At 63.4% G+C, this 21091-nt stretch overlaps 1 protein-coding gene across 1 annotated transcript in view; it reads left to right on the top strand.

Moving 5' to 3' along the window:
- LOC138681015 (cullin-9-like) overlaps positions 1–21091 on the top strand; it is a 253108-nt gene that overhangs the window by 183166 nt on the left and 48851 nt on the right. The window contains exons 19-23 of the mRNA XM_069768204.1: positions 82–257; positions 330–463; positions 535–720; positions 806–912; positions 988–1170. Of these exons, the coding sequence (XP_069624305.1) occupies positions 82–257; positions 330–463; positions 535–720; positions 806–912; positions 988–1170 (786 nt within the window). The remainder of the gene's footprint in view (positions 1–81; positions 258–329; positions 464–534; positions 721–805; positions 913–987; positions 1171–21091) is intronic.

Raw genomic sequence — 21091 nt, 5'->3', positions numbered from 1 at the left:
GGCGTGGGGCTGCTGCATTTACATGAGGCTGCTGCTGTGCTCAGCCTCCCACCACATTCATGTAGCGCAGTCTTTCTGCAGGGTGGTATTGACACAAGGGTCCGCGGTCTGGAGGTTCTGGGGCCGAAGCCGACGTTCTGGCCGGTGTTTAAGGAACAGCTGTGCCGGAGAACGTTCCTCTTCTACACCAGCCGAGCTCACAGCTGGGGGCAGGAGATCTGTGAGAAGAAGGAGCGCTTACTTCAGCTGTTCAGCAGGTAGCACCAGGTGGGAGCAGACACCGTCATCCCTGGTGGTCTTTCCTCTGTCACTGGGTCGTCTCGTTGCAGGTTGAACCGCGCCTTGTCACATGAACAGGAGTTTGCAGATCGGTTCCTGACGGACGATGAGGCTGCGCAGGCTCTGGGCCGCACCTGTTGGGAGGCACTGATATCTCCCCTGGTGAGGAGCATCACAACCTCAGGTAAGAACCTCCCGGACCCCCATGTTCTGCTTACCTGCTGGGCGGGAGGTCAACCTGCAATCTTCTTCCAGACTCCGGAGCTGTGAGCCCCCTCAGTTGGCTTCTTACTCGTTACCTGGAGAACATTCAGGGGGCGCGAAGACCCAAGGCCCAAACCTCAATCTTCAACTCTCAGGTCCGCAGGCTCACTCACCTCCTGGTCCATGTGGACACCAGCCCTCAGGACACTGCCGAATTGAAGCCCCCCAGTAAGACCAGTGAGTGTCTTCTCCCTTCACCGGACGGGACCCTGTGTTTTAGGTGGGGAGGGGTCTATGGTGTGACGTTTGCTTCTCTCCTCAGATGGGAAGAGTCGGGACACCCTTAGTACTCCTGTGAGACCCTCCGGTTCTGGATGGAGCAGTATGGCGGGAATTGCCCAGTGCTGGCAAGAAGTGGTCCGGAAGCAGGTAGCGACTGCTCTGGAGTTGTCTGGGACGGACCCCTCCACTGTTATTGGGTGTAATTCCCGTTATGTCCTCCAGGTGCAGCGCTTTCTGGAGATGAACTGGAATAATGTGGATCTGGCTCCCCGGATCTGCTCCATGTACCGGGCTCTCAGACTCGCCATGGATGAGATGTTTGGGCAGCAGACGCGGTTCTTACTATCTCTGCGCCAAGGCTTCTGTGAAGGGATGTTACAGCTGTCATTCCTGACTGCGCTACACGTGAGTCTGTCTGCGGTGCGGCCCCTCTGGTGTCTTGTCTGTGGTGCGGCCTCCTCTGGTGTCTGGTGCGTCCCCCTCTGGTGTCTTGTCTGTGGTGTGGCCCCTCTGGTGTCTTGTCTGTGGTGCGGCCCCCTCTGGTGTCTTGTCTGTGGTGTGGCCCCCTCTGGTGTCTGGTGCGTCCCCCTCTGGTGTCTTGTCTGTGGTGTGGCCCCTCTGGTGTCTTGTCTGTGGTGCGGCCCCCTCTGGTGTCTTGTCTGTGGTGCGGCCCCTCTGGTGTCTTGTCTGTGGTGCGGCCTCCTCTGGTGTCTTGTCTGTGGTGCGGCCCCCTCTGGTGTCTTGTCTGTGGTGCGGCCTCCTCTGGTGTCTGGTGCGGCCCCCTCTGGTGTCTGGTGCGGCCCCCTCTGGTGTCTGGTGCGGCCCCTCTGGTGTCTTGTCTGGTGTGGCCCCCTCTGGTGTCTTTTCTGTGGTGTGGCCTCCTCTGGTGTCTTGTCTGCGGTGCGGCCTCCACTGGTGTCTTGTCTGTGGTGCGGCCCCCTCTGGTGTCTTGTCTGTGGTGCGGCCCCCTCTGGTGTCTGGTGCGGCCCCCTCTGGTGTCTTGTCTGCGGTGCGGCCTCCTCTGGTGTCTTGTCTGTGGTGCGGCCCCCTCTGGTGTCTTGTCTGTGGTGCGGCCCCCTCTGGTGTCTTGTCTGTGGTGCGGCCCCCTCTGGTGTCTTGTCTGTGGTGCGGCCCCCTCTGGTGTCTTGTCTGCGGTGTGGCCTCCTCTGGTGTCTTGTCTGTGGTGCGGCCTCCTCTGGTGTCTTGTCTGTGGTGCGGCCTCCTCTGGTGTCTTGTCTGTGGTGTGGCCTCCTCTGGTGTCTTGTCTGTGGTGTGGCCTCCTCTGGTGTCTTGTCTGTGGTGCGGCCTCCTCTGGTGTCTTGTCTGTGGTGTGGCCTCCTCTGGTGTCTTGTCTGTGGTGTGGCCTCCTCTGGTGTCTTGTCTGTGGTGCGGCCTCCTCTGGTGTCTTGTCTGTGGTGTGGCCCCCTCTGGTGTCTTGTCTGTGGTGCGGCCCCCTCTGGTGTCTTGTCTGTGGTGCGGCCTCCTCTGGTGTCTTGTCTGTGATGCGGCCTCCTCTGGTGTCTTGTCTGTGGTGCGGCCTCCTCTGGTGTCTTGTCTGTGGTGCGGCCCCCTCTGGTGTCTTGTCTGTGGTGTGGCCCCCTCTGGTGTCTTGTCTGTGGTGCGGCCCCCTCTGGTGTCTTGTCTGTGGTGCGGCCCCCTCTGGTGTCTTGTCTGTGGTGCGGCCTCCTCTGGTGTCTTGTCTGTGGTGCGGCCTCCTCTGGTGTCTTGTCTGTGGTGCGGCCCCCTCTGGTGTCTTGTCTGTGGTGCGGCCCCCTCTGGTGTCTTGTCTGTGGTGTGGCCTCCTCTGGTGTCTTGTCTGTGGTGCGGCCTCCTCTGGTGTCTTGTCTGTGGTTCGGCCTCCTCTGGTGTCTTGTCTGTGATGCAGCCTCCTCTGGTGTCTTGTCTGTGGTGCGGCCCCCTCTGGTGTCTTGTCTGTGGTGCGGCCCCCTCTGGTGTCTTGTCTGTGGTGCGGCCCCCTCTGGTGTCTTGTCTGTGGTGCGGCCCCCTCTGGTGTCTTGTCTGTGGTGTGGCCTCCTCTGGTGTCTTGTCTGTGGTGTGGCCCCCTCTGGTGTCTTGTCTGTGGTGTGGCCCCTCTGGTGTCTTGTCTGTGGTGCGGCCCCCTCTGGTGTCTTGTCTGTGGTGTGGCCCCCTCTGGTGTCTTGTCTGTGGTGTGGCCCCTCTGGTGTCTTGTCTGTGGTGCGGCCCCCTCTGGTGTCTTGTCTGTGGTTCGGCCTCCTCTGGTGTCTTGTCTGTGGTGCGGCCCCCTCTGGTGTCTGGTGCGGCCCCCTCTGGTGTCTTGTCTGCGGTGCGGCCTCCTCTGGTGTCTTGTCTGTGGTGCGGCCCCCTCTGGTGTCTTGTCTGTGGTGCGGCCTCCTCTGGTGTTTTGTCTGTGGTGCGGCCCCCTCTGGTGTCTTGTCTGTGGTGCGGCCCCCTCTGGTGTCTTGTCTGTGGTGCGGCCCCCTCTGGTGTCTTGTCTGTGGTGCGGCCCCCTCTGGTGTCTTGTCTGTGGTGTGGCCCCCTCTGGTGTCTTGTCTGTGGTGTGGCCCCTCTGGTGTCTTGTCTGTGGTGCGGCCCCCTCTGGTGTCTTGTCTGTGGTGCGGCCCCCTCTGGTGTCTTGTCTGTGGTGCGGCCTCCTCTGGTGTCTTGTCTGTGGTGTGGCCCCCTCTGGTGTCTTGTCTGTGGTGTGGCCCCTCTGGTGTCTTGTCTGTGGTGCGGCCCCCTCTGGTGTCTTGTCTGTGGTGTGGCCCCCTCTGGTGTCTTGTCTGTGGTGTGGCCCCTCTGGTGTCTTGTCTGTGGTGCGGCCCCCTCTGGTGTCTTGTCTGTGGTGCGGCCCCCTCTGGTGTCTGGTGCGGCCCCTCTGGTGTCTTGTCTATGGTGCGGCCCCCTCTGGTGTCTTGTCTGCGGTGCGGCCTCCTCTGGTGTCTGGTGCGGCCCCTCTGGTGTCTGGTGCTGCCCCCTCTGGTGTCTGGTGCGGCCCCTCTGGTGTCTTGTCTGGTGTGGCCCCCTCTGGTGTCTTGTCTGTGGTGTGGCCTCCTCTGGTGTCTTGTCTGTGGTGCGGCTCCCTCTGGTGTCTTGTCTGTGGTGCGGCCCCCTCTGGTGTCTGGTGCGGCCCCTCTGGTGTCTTGTCTGTGGTGCGGCCCCCTCTGGTGTCTTGTCTGTGGTGCGGCCCCCTCTGGTGTCTGGTGCGGCCTCCTCTGGTGTCTTGTCTGTGGTGCGGCCCCTCTGGTGTCTTGTCTGTGGTGCGGCCTCCTCTGGTGTCTTGTCTGTGGTGCGGCCCCCTCTGGTGTCTTGTCTGTGGTGCGGCCCCCTCTGGTGTCTTGTCTGTGGTGCGGCCCCTCTGGTGTCTTGTCTGTGGTGCGGCCTCCTCTGGTGTCTTGTCTGTGGTGCGGCCTCCTCTGGTGTCTTGTCTGTGGTGCGGCCTCCTCTGGTGTCTTGTCTGTGGTGCGGCCCCCTCTGGTGTCTTGTCTGTGGTGCGGCCCCCTCTGGTGTCTTGTCTGTGGTGCGGCCCCCTCTGGTGTCTTGTCTGTGGTGCGGCCCCCTCTGGTGTCTTGTCTGTGGTGCGGCCTCCTCTGGTGTCTTGTCTGTGGTGCGGCCTCCTCTGGTGTCTTGTCTGTGGTGTGGCCTCCTCTGGTGTCTTGTCTGTGGTGCGGCCCCCTCTGGTGTCTTGTCTGTGGTGCGGCTCCCTCTGGTGTCTTGTCTGTGGTGCGGCCCCCTCTGGTGTCTTGTCTGTGGTGTGGCCCCTCTGGTGTCTTGTCTGTGGTGCGGCCCCCTCTGGTGTCTTGTCTGTGGTGTGGCCTCCTCTGGTGTCTTGTCTGTGGTGTGGCCTCCTCTGGTGTCTTGTCTGTGGTGTGGCCCCTCTGGTGTCTTGTCTGTGGTGCGGCCCCCTCTGGTGTCTTGTCTGCGGTGTGGCCTCCTCTGGTGTCTTGTCTGTGGTGCGGCCCCCTCTGGTGTCTGGTGCGGCCCCTCTGGTGTCTTGTCTGTGGTGCGGCCCCCTCTGGTGTCTTGTCTGCGGTGCGGCCTCCTCTGGTGTCTGGTGCGGCCCCTCTGGTGTCTGGTGCGGCCCCTCTGGTGTCTTGTCTGTGGTGTGGCCCCCTCTGGTGTCTTGTCTGTGGTGTGGCCTCCTCTGGTGTCTTGTCTGTGGTGTGGCCTCCTCTGGTGTCTTGTCTGTGGTGCGGCCTCCTCTGGTGTCTTGTCTGTGGTGCGGCCTCCTCTGGTGTCTTGTCTGTGGTGCGGCCCCCTCTGGTGTCTTGTCTGTGGTGCGGCCCCCTCTGGTGTCTTGTCTGTGGTGCGGCCCCCTCTGGTGTCTTGTCTGTGGTGCGGCCCCCTCTGGTGTCTTGTCTGTGGTGCGGCCCCCTCTGGTGTCTTGTCTGTGGTGTGGCCCCCTCTGGTGTCTTGTCTGTGGTGCGGCCTCCTCTGGTGTCTTGTCTGTGGTGCGGCCCCCTCTGGTGTCTTGTCTGTGGTGCGGCCCCCTCTGGTGTCTTGTCTGTGGTGCGGCCCCCTCTGGTGTCTTGTCTGTGGTGCGGCCCCCTCTGGTGTCTTGTCTGTGGTGCGGCCTCCTCTGGTGTCTGGTGCGGCCCCTCTGGTGTCTGGTGCGGCCCCCTCTGGTGTCTTGTCTGTGGTGTGGCCTCCTCTGGTGTCTTGTCTGTGGTGCGGCCCCCTCTTGTGTCTTGTCTGTGGTTCGGCCTCCTCTGGTGTCTTGTCTGTGGTGTGGCACCCTCTGGTGTCTTGTCTGTGGTGTGGCACCCTCTGGTGTCTTGTCTGTGGTGCGGCCCCCTCTGGTGTCTTGTCTGTGGTGTGGCACCCTCTGGTGTCTTGTCTGTGGTGTGGCCCCTCTGGTGTCTTGTCTGTGGTGTGGCACCCTCTGGTGTCTTGTCTGTGGTGTGGCCCCTCTGGTGTCTTGTCTGTGGTGTGGCACCCTCTGGTGTCTTGTCTGTGGTGCGGCCCCCTCTGGTGTCTTGTCTGTGGTGTGGCACCCTCTGGTGTCTTGTCTGTGGTGCGGCCCCCTCTGGTGTCTTGTCTGTGGTGCGGCCCCCTCTGGTGTCTTGTCTGTGGTGTGGCACCCTCTGGTGTCTTGTCTGTGGTGCGGCCCCCTCTGGTGTCTTGTCTGTGGTGTGGCACCCTCTGGTGTCTTGTCTGTGGTGCGGCCCCCTCTTGTGTCTTGTCTGTGGTTCGGCCTCCTCTGGTGTCTTGTCTGTGGTGTGGCACCCTCTGGTGTCTTGTCTGTGGTGTGGCACCCTCTGGTGTCTTGTCTGTGGTGCGGCCCCCTCTGGTGTCTTGTCTGTGGTGTGGCACCCTCTGGTGTCTTGTCTGTGGTGTGGCCCCTCTGGTGTCTTGTCTGTGGTGCGGCCCCCTCTGGTGTCTTGTCTGTGGTGCGGCCCCCTCTGGTGTCTTGTCTGTGGTGCGGCCCCCTCTGGTGTCTTGTCTGTGGTGCGGCCTACTCTGGTGTCTTGTCTGTGGTGCGGCCCCCTCTGGTGTCTTGTCTGCGGTGCGGCCTCCTCTGGTGTCTTGTCTGTGGTGCGGCCTCCTCTGGTGTCTTGTCTGTGGTGCGGCCCCCTCTGGTGTCTTGTCTGTGGTGCGGCCCCCTCTGGTGTCTTGTCTGCGGTGCGGCCTCCACTGGTGTCTTGTCTGTGGTGCGGCCCCCTCTGGTGTCTGGTGCGGCCCCCTCTGGTGTCTTGTCTGTGGTGCGGCCTCCTCTGGTGTCTTGTCTGTGGTGCGGCCCCCTCTGGTGTCTTGTCTGTGGTGTGGCCCCCTCTGGTGTCTTGTCTGTGGTGCGGCCCCCTCTGGTGTCTTGTCTGTGGTGCGGCCCCCTCTGGTGTCTTGTCTGCGGTGTGGCCTCCTCTGGTGTCTTGTCTGTGGTGCGGCCCCCTCTGGTGTCTGGTGCGGCCCCCTCTGGTGTCTTGTCTGCGGTGCGGCCCCCTCTGGTGTCTTGTCTGTGGTGCGGCCCCCTCTGGTGTCTTGTCTGTGGTGCGGCCCCCTCTGGTGTCTTGTCTGTGGTGCAGCCCCCTCTGGTGTCTTGTCTGTGGTGCGGCCCCCTCTGGTGTCTTGTTTGTGGTGCGGCCCCCTCTGGTGTCTTGTCTGTGGTGCGGCCCCCTCTGGTGTCTTGTCTGTGGTGCGGCCCCCTCTGGTGTCTTGTCTGTGGTGCGGCCTCCTCTGGTGTCTTGTCTGTGGTGCGGCCCCCTCTGGTGTCTTGTCTGTGGTGTGGCCTCCTCTGGTGTCTTGTCTGTGGTGCGGCCCCCTCTGGTGTCTTGTCTGTGGTGCGGCCTCCTCTGGTGTCTTGTCTGTGGTGCGGCCCCCTCTGGTGTCTTGTCTGTGGTGCGGCCCCCTCTGGTGTCTTGTCTGTGGTGCGGCCCCCTCTGGTGTCTTGTCTGTGGTGCGGCCTCCTCTGGTGTCTTGTCTGTGGTGCGGCCCCCTCTGGTGTCTTGTCTGTGGTGCGGCCCCCTCTGGTGTCTTGTTTGTGGTGCGGCCCCCTCTGGTGTCTTGTCTGTGGTGCGGCCCCCTCTGGTGTCTTGTCTGTGGTGCGGCCCCCTCTGGTGTCTTGTCTGTGGTGCGGCCCCCTCTGGTGTCTTGTCTGTGGTGCGGCCTCCTCTGGTGTCTTGTCTGTGGTGCGGCCCCTCTGGTGTCTTGTCTGTGGTGCGGCCCCTCTGGTGTCTTGTCTGTGGTGCGGCCCCCTCTGGTGTCTTGTCTGTGGTGCGGCCTCCTCTGGTGTCTTGTCTGTGGTGCGGCCCCCTCTGGTGTCTTGTCTGTGGTGCGGCCCCCTCTGGTGTCTTGTCTGTGGTGCGGCCCCCTCTGGTGTCTGGTGCGGCCCCCTCTGGTGTCTTGTCTGTGGTGCGGCCTCCTCTGGTGTCTTGTCTGTGGTGCGGCCTCCTCTGGTGTCTTGTCTGTGGTGCGGCCCCCCTGGTGTCTTGTCTGTGGTGTGGCCCCCTCTGGTGTCTTGTCTGTGGTGTGGCCCCCTCTGGTGTCTTGTCTGTGGTGCGGCCCCCCTGGTGTCTGGTGCGGCCCCCTCTGGTGTCTTGTCTGTGGTGCGGCCCCCTCTGGTGTCTGGTGCGGCCCCCTCTGGTGTCTTGTCTGCGGTGCGGCCTCCTCTGGTGTCTTGTCTGTGGTGCGGCCCCCTCTGGTGTCTTGTCTGTGGTGCGGCCCCCTCTGGTGTCTTGTCTGTGGTGCGGCCCCCTCTGGTGTCTTGTCTGTGGTGCGGCCCCCTCTGGTGTCTGGTGCGGCCCCCTCTGGTGTCTGGTGCGGCCCCCTCTGGTGTCTTGTCTGCGGTGCGGCCCCCTCTGGTGTCTTGTCTGTGGTGCGGCCCCCTCTGGTGTCTTGTCTGTGGTGCGGCCCCCTCTGGTGTCTTGTCTGTGGTGCGGCCTACTCTGGTGTCTTGTCTGTGGTGCGGCCCCCTCTGGTGTCTTGTCTGTGGTGCGGCCCCCTCTGGTGTCTTGTCTGTGGTGCGGCCTCCTCTGGTGTCTTGTCTGTGGTGCGGCCTACTCTGGTGTCTTGTCTGTGGTGCGGCCCCCTCTGGTGTCTTGTCTGTGGTGCGGCCCCCTCTGGTGTCTTGTCTGTGGTGCGGCCTACTCTGGTGTCTTGTCTGTGGTGCGGCCCCCTCTGGTGTCTTGTCTGTGGTGCGGCCCCCTCTGGTGTCTTGTCTGTGGTGCGGCCCCCTCTGGTGTCTGGTGCGGCCTCCTCTGGTGTCTTGTCTGTGGTGCGGCCTACTCTGGTGTCTTGTCTGTGGTGCGGCCCCCTCTGGTGTCTTGTCTGTGGTGCGGCCCCCTCTGGTGTCTTGTCTGTGGTGCGGCCCCCTCTGGTGTCTTGTCTGCGGTGTGGCCTCCTCTGGTGTCTTGTCTGTGGTGCGGCCTCCTCTGGTGTCTTGTCTGTGGTGCGGCCCCCTCTGGTGTCTTGTCTGGTGTGGCCTCCTCTGGTGTCTTGTCTGTGGTGCGGCCTCCTCTGGTGTCTTGTCTGTGGTGTGGCCTCCTCTGGTGTCTTGTCTGTGGTGCGGCCCCCTCTGGTGTCTTGTCTGTGGTGCGGCCCCCTCTGGTGTCTTGTCTGTGGTGCGGCCCCCTCTGGTGTCTTGTCTGTGGTGCGGCCCCCTCTGGTGTCTTGTCTGCGGTGTGGCCTCCTCTGGTGTCTTGTCTGTGGTGCGGCCCCCTCTGGTGTCTTGTCTGTGGTGCGGCCCCCTCTGGTGTCTTGTCTGTGGTGCGGCCCCCTCTGGTGTCTTGTCTGTGGTGCGGCCCCCTCTGGTGTCTTGTCTGTGGTGCGGCCCCCTCTGGTGTCTTGTCTGCGGTGTGGCCTCCTCTGGTGTCTTGTCTGTGGTGCGGCCTCCTCTGGTGTCTTGTCTGTGGTGCGGCCCCCTCTGGTGTCTTGTCTGCGGTGTGGCCTCCTCTGGTGTCTTGTCTGTGGTGCGGCCCCCTCTGGTGTCTTGTCTGTGGTGCGGCCCCCTCTGGTGTCTTGTCTGTGGTGCGGCCCCCTCTGGTGTCTTGTCTGTGGTGCGGCCCCCTCTGGTGTCTTGTCTGTGGTGTGGCCTCCTCTGGTGTCTTGTCTGTGGTGCGGCCTCCTCTGGTGTCTTGTCTGTGGTGTGGCCTCCTCTGGTGTCTTGTCTGTGGTTCGGCCTCCTCTGGTGTCTTGTCTGTGGTGCGGCCCCCTCTGGTGTCTTGTCTGTGGTGCGGCCCCCTCTGGTGTCTTGTCTGCGGTGTGGCCTCCTCTGGTGTCTTGTCTGTGGTGTGGCCCCCTCTGGTGTCTTGTCTGTGGTGTGGCCCCTCTGGTGTCTGGTGCGGCCCCCTCTGGTGTCTTGTCTGCGGTGCGGCCTCCTCTGGTGTCTTGTCTGTGGTGCGGCCCCCTCTGGTGTCTTGTCTGTGGTGCGGCCCCCTCTGGTGTCTTGTCTGTGGTGCGGCCCCCTCTGGTGTCTTGTCTGTGGTGCGGCCCCCTCTGGTGTCTTGTCTGTGGTGCGGCCCCCTCTGGTGTCTGGTGCGGCCCCCTCTGGTGTCTGGTGCGGCCCCCTCTGGTGTCTTGTCTGCGGTGCGGCCCCCTCTGGTGTCTTGTCTGTGGTGCGGCCCCCTCTGGTGTCTTGTCTGTGGTGCGGCCCCCTCTGGTGTCTTGTCTGTGGTGCGGCCTACTCTGGTGTCTTGTCTGTGGTGCGGCCCCCTCTGGTGTCTTGTCTGTGGTGCGGCCCCCTCTGGTGTCTTGTCTGTGGTGCGGCCTCCTCTGGTGTCTTGTCTGTGGTGCGGCCTACTCTGGTGTCTTGTCTGTGGTGCGGCCCCCTCTGGTGTCTTGTCTGTGGTGCGGCCCCCTCTGGTGTCTTGTCTGTGGTGCGGCCTACTCTGGTGTCTTGTCTGTGGTGCGGCCCCCTCTGGTGTCTTGTCTGTGGTGCGGCCCCCTCTGGTGTCTTGTCTGTGGTGCGGCCCCCTCTGGTGTCTGGTGCGGCCTCCTCTGGTGTCTTGTCTGTGGTGCGGCCTACTCTGGTGTCTTGTCTGTGGTGCGGCCCCCTCTGGTGTCTTGTCTGTGGTGCGGCCCCCTCTGGTGTCTTGTCTGTGGTGCGGCCCCCTCTGGTGTCTTGTCTGCGGTGTGGCCTCCTCTGGTGTCTTGTCTGTGGTGCGGCCTCCTCTGGTGTCTTGTCTGTGGTGCGGCCCCCTCTGGTGTCTTGTCTGGTGTGGCCTCCTCTGGTGTCTTGTCTGTGGTGCGGCCTCCTCTGGTGTCTTGTCTGTGGTGTGGCCTCCTCTGGTGTCTTGTCTGTGGTGCGGCCCCCTCTGGTGTCTTGTCTGTGGTGCGGCCCCCTCTGGTGTCTTGTCTGTGGTGCGGCCCCCTCTGGTGTCTTGTCTGTGGTGCGGCCCCCTCTGGTGTCTTGTCTGCGGTGTGGCCTCCTCTGGTGTCTTGTCTGTGGTGCGGCCCCCTCTGGTGTCTTGTCTGTGGTGCGGCCCCCTCTGGTGTCTTGTCTGTGGTGCGGCCCCCTCTGGTGTCTTGTCTGTGGTGCGGCCCCCTCTGGTGTCTTGTCTGTGGTGCGGCCCCCTCTGGTGTCTTGTCTGCGGTGTGGCCTCCTCTGGTGTCTTGTCTGTGGTGCGGCCTCCTCTGGTGTCTTGTCTGTGGTGCGGCCCCCTCTGGTGTCTTGTCTGCGGTGTGGCCTCCTCTGGTGTCTTGTCTGTGGTGCGGCCCCCTCTGGTGTCTTGTCTGTGGTGCGGCCCCCTCTGGTGTCTTGTCTGTGGTGCGGCCCCCTCTGGTGTCTTGTCTGTGGTGCGGCCCCCTCTGGTGTCTTGTCTGTGGTGTGGCCTCCTCTGGTGTCTTGTCTGTGGTGCGGCCTCCTCTGGTGTCTTGTCTGTGGTGTGGCCTCCTCTGGTGTCTTGTCTGTGGTTCGGCCTCCTCTGGTGTCTTGTCTGTGGTGCGGCCCCCTCTGGTGTCTTGTCTGTGGTGCGGCCCCCTCTGGTGTCTTGTCTGCGGTGTGGCCTCCTCTGGTGTCTTGTCTGTGGTGTGGCCCCCTCTGGTGTCTTGTCTGTGGTGTGGCCCCTCTGGTGTCTGGTGCGGCCCCCTCTGGTGTCTTGTCTGCGGTGCGGCCTCCTCTGGTGTCTTGTCTGTGGTGCGGCCCCCTCTGGTGTCTTGTCTGTGGTGCGGCCCCCTCTGGTGTCTTGTCTGCGGTGCGGCCCCCTCTGGTGTCTGGTGCGGCCCCCTCTGGTGTCTTGTCTGCGGTGCGGCCTCCTCTGGTGTCTTGTCTGTGGTGCGGCCCCCTCTGGTGTCTTGTCTGTGGTGCGGCCCCCTCTGGTGTCTTGTCTGTGGTGCGGCCCCCTCTGGTGTCTGGTGCGGCCCCTCTGGTGTCTTGTCTGTGGTGCGGCCCCCTCTGGTGTCTTGTCTGTGGTGCGGCCCCCTCTGGTGTCTTGTCTGCGGTGCGGCCTCCTCTGGTGACTGGTGCGGCCCCTCTGGTGTCTGGTGCGGCCCCCTCTGGTGTCTTGTCTGTGGTGCGGCCCCCTCTGGTGTCTTGTCTGTGGTGCGGCCTCCTCTGGTGTCTTGTCTGTGGTGCGGCCCCCTCTGGTGTCTTGTCTGCGGTGTGGCCTCCTCTGGTGTCTTGTCTGTGGTGTGGCCCCCTCTGGTGTCTTGTCTGTGGTGTGGCCCCTCTGGTGTCTGGTGCGGCCCCCTCTGGTGTCTTGTCTGCGGTGCGGCCTCCTCTGGTGTCTTGTCTGTGGTGCGGCCCCCTCTGGTGTCTTGTCTGTGGTGCGGCCCCCTCTGGTGTCTTGTCTGCGGTGCGGCCCCCTCTGGTGTCTGGTGCGGCCCCCTCTGGTGTCTTGTCTGCGGTGCGGCCTCCTCTGGTGTCTTGTCTGTGGTGCGGCCCCCTCTGGTGTCTTGTCTGTGGTGCGGCCCCCTCTGGTGTCTTGTCTGTGGTGCGGCCCCCTCTGGTGTCTGGTGCGGCCCCTCTGGTGTCTTGTCTGTGGTGCGGCCCCCTCTGGTGTCTTGTCTGTGGTGCGGCCCCCTCTGGTGTCTTGTCTGCGGTGCGGCCTCCTCTGGTGACTGGTGCGGCCCCTCTGGTGTCTGGTGCGGCCCCCTCTGGTGTCTTGTCTGTGGTGCGGCCCCCTCTGGTGTCTTGTCTGTGGTGCGGCCTCCTCTGGTGTCTGGTGCGGCCCCTCTGGTGTCTGGTGCGGCCCCCTCTGGTGTCTGGTGCGGCCCCTCTGGTGTCTTGTCTGGTGTGGCCCCCTCTGGTGTCTTGTCTGTGGTTCGGCCCCCTCTGGTGTCTTGTCTGTGGTGTGGCCCCCTCTGGTGTCTTGTCTGTGGTGTGGCCCCCTCTGGTGTCTTGTCTGTGGTGTGGCCCCCTCTGGTGTCTTGTCTGTGGTGCGGCCTCCTCTGGTGTCTTGTCTGTGGTGTGGCCCCTCTGGTGTCTTGTCTGCGGTGTGGCCCCCTCTGGTGTCTTGTCTGTGGTGCGGCCTCCTCTGGTGTCTTGTCTGCGGTGCGGCCTCCACTGGTGTCTTGTCTGTGGTGCGGCCCCCTCTGGTGTCTTGTCTGTGGTGCGGCCTCCTCTGGTGTCTGGTGCGGCCCCCTCTGGTGTCTTGTCTGCGGTGCGGCCTCCTCTGGTGTCTTGTCTGTGGTGCGGCCCCCTCTGGTGTCTTGTCTGTGGTGCGCCCTCCTCTGGTATCTTGTCTGTGGTGCGGCCTCCTCTGGTGTCTTGTCTGCGGTGCGGCCCCTCTGGTGTCTTGTCTGTGGTGTGGCCCCTCTGGTGTCTTGTCTGTGGTGCGGCCTCCTCTGGTATCTTGTCTGTGGTGCGGCCTCCTCTGGTGTCTTGTCTGCGGTGCGGCCTCCACTGGTGTCTTGTCTGTGGTGCGGCCCCCTCTGGTGTCTTGTCTGTGGTGCGGCCTCCTCTGGTGTCTGGTGCGGCCCCCTCTGGTGTCTTGTCTGCGGTGCGGCCTCCTCTGGTGTCTTGTCTGTGGTGCGGCCCCCTCTGGTGTCTTGTCTGTGGTGCGGCCCCCTCTGGTGTCTTGTCTGTGGTGCGGCCCCCTCTGGTGTCTTGTCTGTGGTGCGGCCCCCTCTGGTGTCTTGTCTGGGGTGCGGCCTCCTCTGGTGTCTTGTCTGTGGTGTGGCCTCCTCTGGTGTCTTGTTTGTGGTGCGGCCCCCTCTGGTGTCTTGTCTGTGGTGCGGCCCCCTCTGGTGTCTTGTCTGCGGTGCGGCCTCCTCTGGTGTCTTGTCTGGGGTGCGGCCCCCTCTGGTGTCTTGTCTGTGGTGCGGCCCCCTCTGGTGTCTTGTCTGTGGTGCGGCCCCCTCTGGTGTCTTGTCTGTGGTGCGGCCCCCTCTGGTGTCTTGTCTGGGGTGCGGCCCCCTCTGGTGTCTTGTCTGCGGTGTGGCCTCCTCTGGTGTCTTGTCTGTGGTGCGGCCTCCTCTGGTGTCTTGTCTGTGGTTTGGCCTCCTCTGGTGTCTTGTCTGTGGTGTGGCCTCCTCTGGTGTCTTGTCTGTGGTGCGGCCTCCTCTGGTGTCTTGTCTGTGGTGCGGCCTCCTCTGGTGTCTTGTCTGTGGTGTGGCCCCTCTGGTGTCTTGTCTGTGGTGCGGCCTCCTCTGGTATCTTGTCTGTGGTGCGGCCTCCTCTGGTGTCTTGTCTGCGGTGCGGCCTCCACTGGTGTCTTGTCTGTGGTGCGGCCCCCTCTGGTGTCTTGTCTGTGGTGCGGCCTCCTCTGGTGTCTGGTGCGGCCCCCTCTGGTGTCTTGTCTGCGGTGCGGCCTCCTCTGGTGTCTTGTCTGTGGTGCGGCCCCCTCTGGTGTCTTGTCTGTGGTGCGGCCCCCTCTGGTGTCTTGTCTGTGGTGCGGCCCCCTCTGGTGTCTTGTCTGTGGTGCGGCCCCCTCTGGTGTCTTGTCTGGGGTGCGGCCCCCTCTGGTGTCTTGTCTGTGGTGCGGCCCCCTCTGGTGTCTTGTCTGTGGTACGGCCCCCTCTGGTGTCTTGTCTGTGGTGCGGCCCCCTCTGGTGTCTTGTCTGGGGTGCGGCCCCCTCTGGTGTCTTGTCTGCGGTGTGGCCTCCTCTGGTGTCTTGTCTGTGGTGCGGCCTCCTCTGGTGTCTTGTCTGTGGTTTGGCCTCCTCTGGTGTCTTGTCTGTGGTGTGGCCTCCTCTGGTGTCTTGTCTGTGGTGCGGCCTCCTCTGGTGTCTTGTCTGTGGTGCGGCCTCCTCTGGTGTCTTGTCTGTGGTGTTGCCTCCTCTGGTGTCTTGTCTGTGGTGCGGCCCCTCTGGTGTCTTGTCTGTGGTGCGGCCTCCTCTGGTGTCTTGTCTGTGGTGTGGCCTCCTCTGGTGTCTTGTCTGTGGTGTGGCCCCCTCTGGTGTCTTGTCTGTGGTGTGGCCCCTCTGGTGTCTTGTCTGTGGTGCGGCCTCCTCTGGTGTCTTGTCTGTGGTGTGGCCTCCTCTGGTGTCTTGTCTGTGGTGCGGCCCCCTCTGGTGTCTTGTCTGTGGTGTGGCCTCCTCTGGTGTCTTGTCTGTGGTGCGGCCTCCTCTGGTGTCTTGTCTGTGGTGTGGCCTCCTCTGGTGTCTTGTCTGTGGTGCGGCCCCCTCTGGTGTCTTGTCTGTGGTGCGGCCTCCTCTGGTGTCTTGTCTGTGGTGTGGCCTCCTCTGGTGTCTTGTCTGCGGTGTGGCCCCTCTGGTGTCTTGTCTGTGGTGTGGCCCCCTCTGGTGTCTTGTCTGTGGTGTGGCCCCTCTGGTGTCTTGTCTGTGGTGTGGCCCCCTCTGGTGTCTTGTCTGTGGTGTGGCCCCTCTGGTGTCTTGTCTGTGGTGCGGCCTCCACTGGTGTCTTGTCTGTGGTGCGGCCCCCTCTGGTGTCTTCTCTGTGGTGCGGCCCCCTCTGGTGTCTTGTCTGTGGTGCGGCATCCTCTGGTGTCTTGTCTGTGGTGCGGCCTCCTCTGGTGTCTTGTCTGTGGTGTGGCCCCCTCTGGTGTCTTGTCTGTGGTGTGGCCCCTCTGGTGTCTTGTCTGTGGTGCGGCCTCCTCTGGTGTCTTGTCTGTGGTGTGGCCTCCTCTGGTGTCTTGTCTGTGGTGCGGCCTCCTCTGGTGTCTTGTCTGTGGTGTGGCCCCTCTGGTGTCTTGTCTGTGGTGCGGCTCCCTCTGGTGTCTTGTCTGTGGTGCGGCCCCCTCTGGTGTCTGGTGCGGCCCCTCTGGTGTCTTGTCTGTGGTGCGGCCCCCTCTGGTGTCTTGTCTGCGGTGCGGCCTCCTCTGGTGTCTTGTCTGCGGTGCGGCCCCCTCTGGTGTCTTGTCTGTGGTGCGGCCTCCTCTGGTGTCTTGTCTGTGGTGTGGCCTCCTCTGGTGTCTTGTCTGTGGTGCGGCCCCCTCTGGTGTCTTGTCTGTGGTGCGGCCCCCTCTGGTGTCTTGTCTGTGGTGCTGCCCCCCTGGTGTCTTGTCTGTGGTGCGGCCTCCTCTGGTGTCTTGTCTGTGGTGCGGCCTCCTCTGGTGTCTTGTCTGCGGTGTGGCCTCCTCTGGTGTCTTGTCTGTGGTGCGGCTCCTCTGGTGTCTTGTCTGTGGTGCGGCCCCCTCTGGTGTCTTGTCTGTGGTGCGGCCCCCTCTGGTGTCTTGTCTGTGGAGTGGCCTCCTCTGGTGTCTTGTCTGCGTTGTGGCCTCCTCTGGTGTCTTGTCTGCGGTGCGGCCTCCACTGGTGTCTTGTCTGTGGTGCGGCCCCCTCTGGTGTCTGGTGCGGCCTCCACTGGTGTCTTGTCTGTGGTGCGGCCCCCTCTGGTGTCTTGTCTGTGGTGCGGCCCCCTCTGGTGTCTTGTCTGTGGTGCGGCCCCCTCTGGTGTCTTGTCTGTGGTGCGGCCTCCACTGGTGTCTTGTCTGTGGTGCGGCCCCCTCTGGTGTCTTCTCTGTGGTGCGGCCCCCTCTGGTGTCTGGTGCGGCCCCCTCTGGTGTCTTGTCTGTGGTGCGGCCCCTCTGGTGTCTTGTCTGTTGTGCGGCCTCCTCTGGTGTCTTGTCTGTGGTGCGGCCCCCTCTGGTGTCTTGTCTGTGGTGCGGCCTCCACTGGTGTCTTGTCTGTGGTGCGGCCCCCTCTGGTGTCTTCTCTGTGGTGCGGCCCCCTCTGGTGTCTTGTCTGTGGTGTGGCATCCTCTGGTGTCTTGTCTGTGGTGCGGCCTCCTCTGGTGTCTTGTCTGTGGTGTGGCCCCCTCTGGTGTCTTGTCTGTGGTGTGGCCCCTCTGGTGTCTTGTCTGTGGTGCGGCCTCCTCTGGTGTCTTGTCTGTGGTGTGGCCTCCTCTGGTGTCTTGTCTGTGGTGCGGCCTCCTCTGGTGTCTTGTCTGTGGTAAGGCCCCTCTGGTGTCTTGTCTGTGGTGCGGCTCCCTCTGGTGTCTTGTCTGTGGTGCGGCCCCCTCTGGTGTCTGGTGCGGCCCCTCTGGTGTCTTGTCTGTGGTGCGGCCTCCTCTGGTGTCTTGTCTGTGGTGTGGCCTCCTCTGGTGTCTTGTCTGTGGTGCGGCCTCCTCTGGTGTCTGGTGCGGCCCCTCTGGTGTCTGGTGCGGCCCCCTCTGGTGTCTTGTCTGTGGTGCGGCCCCCTCTGGTGTCTTGTCTGTGGTGCGGCCTCCTCTGGTGTCTGGTGCGGCCCCTCTGGTGTCTGGTGCGGCCCCCTCTGGTGTCTGGTGCGGCCCCTCTGGTGTCTTGTCTGGTGTGGCCCCCTCTGGTGTCTTGTCTGTGGTTCGGCCCCCTCTGGTGTCTTGTCTGTGGTGTGGCCCCCTCTGGTGTCTTGTCTGTGGTGTGGCCCCCTCTGGTGTCTTGTCTGTGGTGTGGCCCCCTCTGGTGTCTTGTCTGTGGTGCGGCCTCCTCTGGTGTCTTGTCTGTGGTGTGGCCCCTCTGGTGTCTTGTCTGCGGTGTGGCCCCCTCTGGTGTCTTGTCTGTGGTGCGGCCTCCTCTGGTGTCTTGTCTGCGGTGCGGCCTCCACTGGTGTCTTGTCTGTGGTGCGGCCCCCTCTGGTGTCTTGTCTGTGGTGCGGCCTCCTCTGGTGTCTGGTGCGGCCCCCTCTGGTGTCTTGTCTGCGGTGCGGCCTCCTCTGGTGTCTTGTCTGTGGTGCGGCCCCCTCTGGTGTCTTGTCTGTGGTGCGGCCTCCTCTGGTATCTTGTCTGTGGTGCGGCCTCCTCTGGTGTCTTGTCTGCGGTGCGGCCCCTCTGGTGTCTTGTCTGTGGTGTGGCCCCTCTGGTGTCTTGTCTGTGGTGCGGCCTCCTCTGGTATCTTGTCTGTGGTGCGGCCTCCTCTGGTGTCTTGTCTGCGGTGCGGCCTCCACTGGTGTCTTGTCTGTGGTGCGGCCCCCTCTGGTGTCTTGTCTGTGGTGCGGCCTCCTCTGGTGTCTGGTGCGGCCCCCTCTGGTGTCTTGTCTGCGGTGCGGCCTCCTCTGGTGTCTTGTCTGTGGTGCGGCCCCCTCTGGTGTCTTGTCTGTGGTGCGGCCCCCTCTGGTGTCTTGTCTGTGGTGCGGCCCCCTCTGGTGTCTTGTCTGTGGTGCGGCCCCCTCTGGTGTCTTGTCTGGGGTGCGGCCCCCTCTGGTGTCTTGTCTGTGGTGCGGCCCCCTCTGGTGTCTTGTCTGTGGTGCGGCCCCCTCTGGTGTCTTGTCTGTGGTGCGGCCCCCTCTGGTGTCTTGTCTGGGGTGCGGCCCCCTCTGGTGTCTTGTCTGCGGTGTGGCCTCCTCTGGTGTCTTGTCTGTGGTGCGGCCTCCTCTGGTGTCTTGTCTGTGGTTTGGCCTCCTCTGGTGTCTTGTCTGTGGTGTGGCCTCCTCTGGTGTCTTGTCTGTGGTGCGGCCTCCTCTGGTGTCTTGTCTGTGGTGCGGCCTCCTCTGGTGTCTTGTCTGTGGTGTTGCCTCCTCTGGTGTCTTGTCTGTGGTGCGGCCCCTCTGGTGTCTTGTCTGTGGTGCGGCCTCCTCTGGTGTCTTGTCTGTGGTGTGGCCTCCTCTGGTGTCTTGTCTGTGGTGTGGCCCCCTCTGGTGTCTTGTCTGTGGTGTGGCCCCTCTGGTGTCTTGTCTGTGGTGCGGCCTCCTCTGGTGTCTTGTCTGTGGTGTGGCCTCCTCTGGTGTCTTGTCTGTGGTGCGGCCCCCTCTGGTGTCTTGTCTGTGGTGTGGCCTCCTCTGGTGTCTTGTCTGTGGTGCGGCCTCCTCTGGTGTCTTGTCTGTGGTGGGGCCTCCTCTGGTGTCTTGTCTGTGGTGCGGCCCCCTCTGGTGTCTTGTCTGTGGTGCGGCCTCCTCTGGTGTCTTGTCTGTGGTGTGGCCTCCTCTGGTGTCTTGTCTGCGGTGTGGCCCCTCTGGTGTCTTGTCTGTGGTGTGGCCCCCTCTGGTGTCTCGTCTGTGGTGCGGCCTCCTCTGGTGTCTTGTCTGCGGTGTGGCCCCTCTGGTGTCTTGTCTGTGGTGCGGCCCCTCTGGTGTCTCGTCTGTGGTGCGGCCTCCTCTGGTGTCTTGTCTGTGGTGTGGCCCCTCTGGTGTCTTGTCTGTGGTGCGGCCTCCTCTGGTGTCTTGTCTGTGGTGCGGCATCCTCTGGTGTCTTGTCTGTGGTGCGGCCTCCTCTGGTGTCTTGTCTGTGGTGTGGCCCCCTCTGGTGTCTTGTCTGTGGTGTGGCCCCTCTGGTGTCTTGTCTGTGGTGCGGCCTCCTCTGGTGTCTTGTCTGTGGTGTGGCCTCCTCTGGTGTCTTGTCTGTGGTGCGGCCTCCTCTGGTGTCTTGTCTGTGGTGTGGCCCCTCTGGTGTCTTGTCTGTGGTGCGGCTCCCTCTGGTGTCTTGTCTGTGGTGCGGCCCCCTCTGGTGTCTGGTGCGGCCCCTCTGGTGTCTTGTCTGTGGTGCGGCCCCCTCTGGTGTCTTGTCTGCGGTGCGGCCTCCTCTGGTGTCTTGTCTGCGGTGCGGCCCCCTCTGGTGTCTTGTCTGTGGTGCGGCCTCCTCTGGTGTCTTGTCTGTGGTGTGGCCTCCTCTGGTGTCTTGTCTGTGGTGCGGCCCCCTCTGGTGTCTTGTCTGTGGTGCGGCCCCCTCTGGTGTCTTGTCTGTGGTGCTGCCCCCCTGGTGTCTTGTCTGTGGTGCGGCCTCCTCTGGTGTCTTGTCTGTGGTGCGGCCTCCTCTGGTGTCTTGTCTGCGGTGTGGCCTCCTCTGGTGTCTTGTCTGTGGTGCGGCTCCTCTGGTGTCTTGTCTGTGGTGCGGCCCCCTCTGGTGTCTTGTCTGTGGTGCGGCCCCCTCTGGTGTCTTGTCTGTGGAGTGGCCTCCTCTGGTGTCTTGTCTGCGTTGTGGCCTCCTCTGGTGTCTTGTCTGCGGTGCGGCCTCCACTGGTGTCTTGTCTGTGGTGCGGCCCCCTCTGGTGTCTGGTGCGGCCTCCACTGGTGTCTTGTCTGTGGTGCGGCCCCCTCTGGTGTCTTGTCTGTGGTGCGGCCCCCTCTGGTGTCTTGTCTGTGGTGCGGCCCCCTCTGGTGTCTTGTCTGTGGTGCGGCCTCCACTGGTGTCTTGTCTGTGGTGCGGCCCCCTCTGGTGTCTTCTCTGTGGTGCGGCCCCCTCTGGTGTCTGGTGCGGCCCCCTCTGGTGTCTTGTCTGTGGTGCGGCCCCTCTGGTGTCTTGTCTGTTGTGCGGCCTCCTCTGGTGTCTTGTCTGTGGTGCGGCCCCCTCTGGTGTCTTGTCTGTGGTGCGGCCTCCACTGGTGTCTTGTCTGTGGTGCGGCCCCCTCTGGTGTCTTCTCTGTGGTGCGGCCCCCTCTGGTGTCTTGTCTGTGGTGTGGCATCCTCTGGTGTCTTGTCTGTGGTGCGGCCTCCTCTGGTGTCTTGTCTGTGGTGTGGCCCCCTCTGGTGTCTTGTCTGTGGTGTGGCCCCTCTGGTGTCTTGTCTGTGGTGCGGCCTCCTCTGGTGTCTTGTCTGTGGTGTGGCCTCCTCTGGTGTCTTGTCTGTGGTGCGGCCTCCTCTGGTGTCTTGTCTGTGGTGTGGCCCCTCTGGTGTCTTGTCTGTGGTGCGGCTCCCTCTGGTGTCTTGTCTGTGGTGCGGCCCCCTCTGGTGTCTGGTGCGGCCCCTCTGGTGTCTTGTCTGTGGTGCGGCCTCCTCTGGTGTCTTGTCTGTGGTGTGGCCTCCTCTGGTGTCTTGTCTGTGGTGCGGCCCCCTCTGGTGTCTTGTCTGTGGTGCGGCCTCCTCTGGTGTCTGGTGCGGCCCCCTCTGGTGTCTTGTCTGCGGTGCGGCCTCCTCTGGTGTCTTGTCTGTGGTGCGGCCCCCTCTGGTGTCTTGTCTGTGGTGCGGCCCCCTCTGGTGTCTTGTCTGTGGTGCGGCCCCCTCTGGTGTCTTGTCTGTGGTGCGGCCCCCTCTGGTGTCTTGTCTGGGGTGCGGCCCCCTCTGGTGTCTTGTCTGCGGTGTGGCCTCCTCTGGTGTCTTGTCTGTGGTGCGGCCTCCTCTGGTGTCTTGTCTGTGGTTTGGCCTCCTCTGGTGTCTTGTCTGTGGTGTGGCCTCCTCTGGTGTCTTGTCTGTGGTGCGGCCTCCTCTGGTGTCTTGTCTGTGGTGCGGCCTCCTCTGGTGTCTTGTCTGTGGTGTTGCCTCCTCTGGTGTCTTGTCTGTGGTGCGGCCCCTCTGGTGTCTTGTCTGTGGTGCAGCCTCCTCTGGTGTCTTGTCTGTGGTGTGGCCTCCTCTGGTGTCTTGTCTGTGGTGTGGCCCCCTCTGGTGTCTTGTCTGTGGTGTGGCCCCTCTGGTGTCTTGTCTGTGGTGCGGCCTCCTCTGGTGTCTTGTCTGTGGTGTGGCCTCCTCTGGTGTCTTGTCTGTGGTGCGGCCCCCTCTGGTGTCTTGTCTGTGGTGTGGCCTCCTCTGGTGTCTTGTCTGTGGTGCGGCCTCCTCTGGTGTCTTGTCTGTGGTGTGGCCTCCTCTGGTGTCTTGTCTGTGGTGCGGCCCCCTCTGGTGTCTTGTCTGTGGTGCGGCCTCCTCTGGTGTCTTGTCTGTGGTGTGGCCTCCTCTG

This window comes from Ranitomeya imitator, chromosome 5 (genome assembly GCF_032444005.1).
Source record: "Ranitomeya imitator isolate aRanImi1 chromosome 5, aRanImi1.pri, whole genome shotgun sequence".
NCBI lineage: Eukaryota > Metazoa > Chordata > Amphibia > Anura > Dendrobatidae > Ranitomeya > Ranitomeya imitator.
This window is presented reverse-complemented; position numbering and strand designations above follow the sequence as displayed.